General features: G+C 46.6%; 1 protein-coding gene across 11 annotated transcripts in view; it reads right to left on the bottom strand.

The window, feature by feature from the left end:
* Nucleotides 1–1,574: 1,574 nt before the first annotated feature.
* The window catches only part of ATXN7L1 (ataxin 7 like 1), a 235,713-nt gene continuing 229,591 nt past the window's right edge, over nucleotides 1,575–7,696 (bottom strand). For 9 of the 11 annotated variants that reach the window (XM_004739548.3, XM_004739551.3, XM_013060254.2 and 6 more), the window contains 2 exons: nucleotides 6,042–6,116; nucleotides 1,575–4,457 (listed from right to left, as the gene is read on the bottom strand). In XM_004739548.3, coding sequence (XP_004739605.1) covers nucleotides 4,416–4,457; nucleotides 6,042–6,116 — 117 coding nt within the window. In that variant the 3' untranslated portion in view covers nucleotides 1,575–4,415. The remainder of the gene's footprint in view (nucleotides 4,458–6,041; nucleotides 6,117–7,696) is intronic. The other 2 variants (XM_004739549.3, XM_004739552.3) reach the window with 1 other exon arrangement.

The raw sequence follows: 7,696 nt of genomic DNA, 5'->3' as shown, positions 1-7,696 counted from the left end.
TTTCTCCCTACTCTCAGATCCAATTCCCAAGCAAGTCTTGTCAATTTAATATGTAAGCTGGATCTCCATTCACTTCCCCTTGTCTCCACTGGCATCATCCTGGGACCACTCGAACATGGCGTCTCACCTGGTCTCTTGAACTAGCTTCTGAGTGATTTTCCATGCAACAGCTCATATGTAGGGCATCATGCCATGCCCCTACTTCAAGCCCTTCAAAGGATTCCCACTGAACTGAGCATGAAATCCAAATTCTGAGAGGCCTTCTGTGACTTTGCCTTGCCTTCTGTCCATCTCTCTCCCTCCGCTCTGTCCACAGTGGATCTTCCTCAGGCTCTAAGTACTTCCAAGTGTTTCCTACCTTGGACCATCTCTGCCAGGGATTCTCTCCCCCGCACTGTGCGTTCAGCTCACTTCCTCGAAGGGGACTCCCTGATGGCGCCCTATCGCCCACTGTATGTCAGCTTCTCCTGTTCTTTTCTCTCACAGAATCCGATTCTTTCCACGACAGCCTTTGCCACAAACCGTAATTACACATTTGATCATGTGTTTATTTACTATCTTTCCCACTGGGTAGCTTCCAGAAAGCAGCTGGGACCATGTCTGTTTCTCCTCACTGAGCACAGAGAGCTTCGCTGAGGGGCAGCCACCCCATGATGCTCCATAAATATTTGGTGAATGAATTCACATTCTTCTAGCAAATGTGCATTCTAGCAGGGATACTTTGACCCGGAAGACAAAAGAAATAGCCAAAAAATCTAAATTTTATGAAAACCCAAAGACTTTGTTTTACAAACATATAAATTATTTTATTTACAAAGCCATGTTACAAAAAAAAAAAAAAAAAAAAAAAAGGCAAAAAAAAAAAAGTACAATCGCTCACTGGAGAATGTCTCCAGGCCTGGTGCTGAACCATGGCAGTATCAATGGATACATGTTTGTTCTTTCCTTTTAAAACTGTAAGCCGTAGAATTTACTATTTACACCTACTTTAGACATTTATTCTGCTTACATCATCACAGGCATGGAATGACTTCTATCCAATAGTGCTAATATGTAAAGGTGCGGGACAAAGAAGGAAAATACTTAGTGTTACAAAATATGGATCGTAGAAAAGAAACCCACTCCACAAGTGTGGCGTTTGTTTAGAATGTTGGGACATGCTTTCTCCAAAATTCTTCTGGAAAAGGTTCTAAAATCGGTAGTAGGAAAGGACAAATGAGCAGGTGCAAATTCTCGTCTGTGCAACAACAGTTATTGAATATACCCCATGACTGACCAGCTACGTAAAACCCACAGAATTTTGTTAAAGTGCCATGGGCCGACAGCATAACAAAATAGAAGGTGTAAATAGAAAATTTCTTTTTTTTTTCCTTTTTTAAAACAAGAGTTCACTGAGAATCAGCAATAATAGAATATGCTGTAGAAACTATTCTCTACAAAGGTTGATCAGCGTTATTTACAATTGGTACATTGATACAAAAGAAGGCATACAAGTTATCCAAGTCGCTTTTTTTTTTTTTTTTTTTTTTTTTTTTTTTTTTATGGCTGACAGGTCTATGCATTGTGTTATGCTTAACAACCAGAGCTTTCGAGCCTCTATGGCTGACGACAAGTCATGAGATCTTCAGGCAAATGAAGGGTGGTGTGTGTGTGTGGGTGTGTGTGTGTGTGTGTGTGTGTGTGCAGTCAAAGGGCTGGGGCGGGATGCGCAGAAACAGAAGTACCCAAAGGGTCTCACCCTAGTAATGCTTTATAGGCTGGTCCAGTCGAACTCCGTTAAAACAAACCCAAAGAAAACCTTTTATTTGCATTCCATTTTTCAAGCTGTAAATTTTTAATACATCATTATAAAGTAAACCTGTGGTTGACTGTGAAGGAAGAAACACCGTGGGTTTTCCCTTTTTGCTCAGTTTTCCAGAAATGTCCTCACCTTGGTCAGAGCCAGTCTTTCACCAAGTAAGCAGCATTCGGTGGGGAGCCTCTTTATTCCAGCTTGCAATTCAAGACGCAGACAGCTAAAATGTTTAAGCCTACTGAATTGCTCCTTTCGTCCCTGTCGAGACATTATTTCTCAGAAGCAGCCACTTAATCTCTCAACCATTGTTTTCCCTCTTTTGAGTTTAAGAGTTTATAAATCAGAGGGTTATTTTGTTGCTGAGATTTTTTTTTGTTATTTTTTTTTGTTTTTTACTCCTGCAAATTTTACAACTTAAAATAAATTATAAAAAAAACAACAGACTTCTAAAACCGAACGAGACAAAAATTGTGCAAAAATAACAAAGATATGTACATACTTTTCAGTCTGAAGAAATGTACAATAAAAACATAATTCAAAGAACATTTTAAAAATATAAACATTGCTTAAACTTTCCTACGTTTCATATTGTTTCTGAAACTATTCTGGTCAGTTAGCTCTGTAATATAGTAAAACATAAATTATTACAAAATTAACACTATAAAAATTTACTTTAAGAATATTTTCTAAACTTTTTTTCCAAAGGGTCTAACCTGTTTATAATTTCTTAAACATTTTATAAGTCTTAAAATCTGCCTTAATTTTTTTTTAAAAAAGAAAAATTAACCATCTTCCCTTCAATTTGTAGTCTCTTTTTCTCAAGACGTAAATAAACCGGCATATAAGTGCACTTTTAACACTGTAGAAATAAAAATGAAATCATCTGAACTAATCTCCTGGTACCTAATATCAACTCCTGATTTTTAAAAAAATCTTCATTTTATATTAAAAATTTTAGGAATCCTATAAGAAACACGGTCAGTGCAATTCCATTGATACAAATCACTCCATTTGCCTCCTGTCTTCGCGAAATCCAATGTGGTGAAACGTAACAGTAGTCTGATCTTTGGGTTGTGGGGATGGGAAGGAAAAGGGAAACTTCGGGGTTGGGATGAAGGTTTGGGTCCAGCTGTGAAACTGGCATTCATTTCTGATTTAGGGATGAAGCAAAACTTCCTGGTCTCTCTTGCTAGTATATCGTATACAAAATTTCATGATTAATAGCACAGGATGCCTATTTCATGTTGTGAATTCCTTTCCTGATCACCATTCCATAGTACAGCTTGTGGTTATTGCTATTTCTTTTAAAACTCCAGTGTGAACAGTTGCAGAGCTGTGAGGCTCTAGCTTTTCTCTTCCCACACTTCCAGACAGCTCTGCACTAAGGGGTAGGTAGCTGGGCTGACCACACCTCCCTGGGGTGGCTGTGTCCGGGCTGGGGCTTGGGATAGCCTAGCACAAGCTGACTGATGGGTGTGCTGACTGCCCGGGACCCTGGGGCCGGGGGCTCCAGAGGCAGGAGGGCTGGGCTACAAGTTACTTATTCTCCCAGGTGTCTATTGCTTAACCCTTCATGGAAGTTTGCCCTCAGACCCTTCCTGCACGCCCAGCCCTGCTTCTACTCCTCTTGCCTAGCCCTGGAAGGCAGCTTAAGAACTTGCACTGTGGAAGCTGTGTCTCATGCCCTGAGGGACCTCCTGGGGTCTCGTGCCCTCCTTCCTGGGATTTCTCCGCCTCTGGTTCGCCTGGCTTTGGCGCCCTTGTAGACCCGCACCCTGGAAGGGATTCTGCGGCAGAGATGTCTAACACCGGCTTTCCTCTGTCTTGACAGGTATCTTCCCCTACGCAGAAGCTCTGCTTCTTGTCACCTTCCAGGACCATTCCAGCCCCTGTCCCTGACCCTGTAGCTCCTCTCTGAGTTGCACAGCTGGACAGTGGTATCGGCTAAACGACATAGTTCAACGGCCACTCTTCTCGGTTTTGCTCATAGCATCTGGCTCCCGCCGTGCTGGTGCGGCGCAGAACCCTGATGAGTGCGCTCAGCCCTCAAGGGGCTCCCTGCTCTCAGCGCCCCAAACATAGGCTCTTCCCCAGGAGAGCCCCACCCCCAGCACCCTGTCCAAGGGGGAGCCGGCTCCTTCTGCATGGCCAGTGTGGACCCGGTGAGCGGCAGGTGGGAGGGGATGCAAGGGATGGGTGGGAGAGGTCGAGGAAAGGAGCACCACGTGCTCAAGTTCAAGAGTTTCAGACAACGCCAACCGGGAGCGGACATTGGGCCATGTCTGCGCTCGTGGCTGGAGCGAAATGATGGTGCAGTAGCAGCATGGGAAGCTAGAGGGGCGACCCCGAACTTGGAAGAACGTATACGTATACACAAGGCAAATGAAAGAACCCAAACAGAACACTGGTATTGTTTTCTGTAAATCTTAAATTCACGTTCTTTTGCCTTTTGCTCTTTCTTCAAAACTAAAAACTGGTCAATTAAAAAAGGAAGAAGAACGGCCCGAGCCACAGTCACGGTGCAGGAAACAGACTCTCCCCGGCTGCGTGCTCCCCTCCCTCCTCCTCCCACCTTGGCCAGGTGGCCAGGCATTGGTTTCCAAGTGGCTTCACAGTCTTGTTATGGAAGAGTCCTTATCCTGCCCGTTCGGTTTGTGGTCTTCTAGGAAAGAAAAGAAAAGCTTGTTTCAAAACCGTACACTTGGGATGACCTGCAAGAATTCAAGAACAGAGAGGCTCAGTTTCCACGGCTGTGATACAGAGTAACCTTGGGCCCAAGGTCACGGTGAAAGGCACGTGAGGTGCCAGGTGTGGAGGGCTGCATGCATCTGCAGCCACACAGATCCTCTCTGGGGGGGAAGACACAGGGACACAGCTCCTGGACATGCATGGTGGGGGTTCCCTACTACAGAGAGATCTGGAAAAATGGGCCCATCTGTTTTTTTCCTCTCTTAATTCACCTTTTCCTACCTAACCTGTAGACCACAGGGAGAATTCTCTAAGGAAGATATCTAATAACAGGTTAAGCACAGAGGCTTTGGGTTCAAGTTTCTTAGCTTCTCCCTGTGGGCATCTTCAGCCTATAACATGAGGATCATCATTTGTCCCTCATACAATTGCTACAAGGGTTATATGCATGTAATGTATGTGAAGGGCTCAGCACAGCACCCACAGAGAAAAAAAAGCCTCAACAAATGCTATTTGATTACTATTACGTCTGTTAAGGGTGACCGTGTAGCCAACAAGTGCACCGCGCAACCTGTGGAGGAGGCTGGTCACAAACAGGGGCAGGTTACCAGAGCATAGATGACTCCACCCCCCGCCCCCATCCCAGCACTGAGGATAGGCTGCAGGTCCTCAGGCACAAAAAGTGACTCAAATTAGTTGAGACACTCCTTGATCTAGGGATACAAAAACTATTTTCCCATAATCTTCACTCAAACACTACCCAGCACTGGTGGAGAAACCCCAAAAGGTCAAAGTGAAGGCATATTGCAATCTGGTATCTACAAAACCTCTGCAACATTGAAAATGATGTAACACCGCCATGCATGTATTTTTTCCAGCCATGCAGAACACACCTCACCCCACTGCCTACTCTCCCTGGCCTCCCTCAGAGGCGCACACACACTCCACTGGAGAAAATCATCTGTTCGCTGACTACTCTCGCACTTTGAGTTTGTAGAAACTTCTAGATCCACCTTGAATATTCCTACCATGAAACCACATCTTCAATAGCAGCCACAGCTCACCAGAGGCCTTGAGAAAGGACTGATGGATCAGTGCCCCAAGCAAGGCCTTCTGGTCAACACCATTCATTTTCACGATAACCTTAGGAGGTAGGCATCACCTTTGCCACTGAACAGATGAAAATACTGGGACTCAGAGAAGGAACCTGCTTAATATCACACGGCTGCGATTAATAATCGGGCTAAGACTTGTAGTGTTTGGTCTGTGTCAGGCATTTTCTAGAAGGCTTAGGCAGATAAATTAATTTAGTCCTCACAAAAGCCGTATGGGGTAGGGGCCATTATGATCCCCGTCGTGGGTGAGGAAATTGAAGCACAGAGAAGTTAAGTAACTTAGCCAACGACGCACAGCTACTAACAAGAAGGCTAAGCTCCAGAAGCCAGGAAGCTACACTCTTAATTGGATCTGAGGTGAGTCAGGGTCTGCCCGAACTCCCTCGCTCCCTCTGCTGGTGACCCCATGTATTCCCCCCCACAGCCCCTTCCCAGTAACTTACCGGTCGGCTGTGTCCTGGGCTGGATATGCTTGAAGGACTGGATTGTGACAAAGCTAGGCTGCTATTTTTCCCGACCTGAAAGACACCAGCGAAGTCCCCCTCAGATCCACCAGCCAGCCTGCGGCGCGACACCCCCGGTATCCGGCGCCTCCCGGGGTACAACAGCGCCCTCCGGTGGTGAGCCGCTCGTTTCCCTCTCAGATGGCGGAAAAGACGCCAATGGCTCTGAGGACACCCTGAGGGCGCGCTTCCCATCCCAGAGGGAAAATGGAATAGTGGGTAACTCCTAATTCTGCTTCCCGGTGATTCTGCTTCAAGGGTGAGGATGAAGAGGCCTCGTCCCTTCTGGGGGTGGGGGTGGCATTTACCCCCGCAGAGGCCCCTGCTTCTCCACCTCTGACCTCCCAGACCGGTCGAGACCTGTCTTGCTCCCAGCCCAGACTCCCTGGGACTAGCTCAGGATAGAAGCTTGCCTCTTATTCGGGCTGCGTTTTGCTGGCCACCGGACACAGCGAACACCTTGCTATTCTTCAGGAAACTAGCCAAGTGAGGGGGCGGGGCGGCTGTGGGTGTGGCCGTCGGGCTCCTCCCCTTCCTCTGCGTCCTGGGTGCGCACGTGGTGGGAGCGTTCCTCAGGTTAGTACCCTGCCTACAGGCAGCTCCTTGGGCCTATAAAGAGCTCATCCTCTCTGTTAACTCACCTTTGCGGAAAGACGTCTGTCTTATACTCGCAGCCTTGTTTTTTTGTTCAATTTAATACCTCTGTGAGAAATTCTGGCCTTACACCTACCAGATACAATTAGATCCCCATTTGGTTCCCAAAGCACGTTTACCCTGCCTTTCTCAACCTAGGTCATGCTTCTCCCAGTCTCCTACAAGAATCCACAGATTGCAAAGGCTTTTCCCCAGCACTTGGACATCACCTGGGGGGGGTGGTGGTGACCCTAGACAAAGGCTTTTCTAAATGGCCTGGTGACAAGCACCCAGGTATCACTCGCAGCCGAGAGCCAGTGCGAGCTAGACCCGAGGCAGCTGTTCAAGGCATCAGTTTTTTTTTTTTTTTTAATTTCCCTCTTGATAGATGTTCCTTTCACCCCTCGCTTTGACTAATTCATTGTGTTAGCTAAACATTTCTTACGGTCCTGCTGACCCAAGGGCAAAGAGGACATCGCTGACTCAGTACAGAGATATTCCCTGAACACAGAGGCATGGAGGTTAAGGGCCCAGACTCCAGAGCCAGACTGCCTGGGTTTGGATCTCTGCCCCACTATTTCCTTGCTGTGTGACTTTGGGCACGTTGTTTAACCTTCCTGTGCCTTGGTTTACTCATTTGTAAAATGGGGGGTAAGGTAATAATTAAGTGAATGAATATATCTGAAGTGCTTGGAACAGAGCTCATCCCCTAAGTGTTGGCGCCTAGAACTTTATCTAAAACGGGTGCCACTAGGGGGCGCCTGGACGGCTCAGTCGGTAAATACCTGACTGTTGCAATCTGAATCTCGCAGGAGGGATCTCCGGGTTGAGTTCAAGCCCCTCATTGTCAGGGTGGCCTGGAACCCAATGCAGTGACACCCCTGACCAGCTGACTCGGTCTGCATCTTAATAAGACCCTCCACTCCGCTCGAATACACAACCCCAGGGGATTCCTGTTACAC

The sequence above is a fragment of the Mustela putorius genome, unplaced genomic scaffold (genome assembly GCF_011764305.1).
Source record: "Mustela putorius furo isolate JIRA1106 unplaced genomic scaffold, ASM1176430v1.1 tig00003845_pilon_pilon_pilon, whole genome shotgun sequence".
NCBI lineage: Eukaryota > Metazoa > Chordata > Mammalia > Carnivora > Mustelidae > Mustela > Mustela putorius.
Note: the sequence above shows the minus strand (reverse complement) of the source record. Positions and strands in the feature narration are given on the sequence as shown.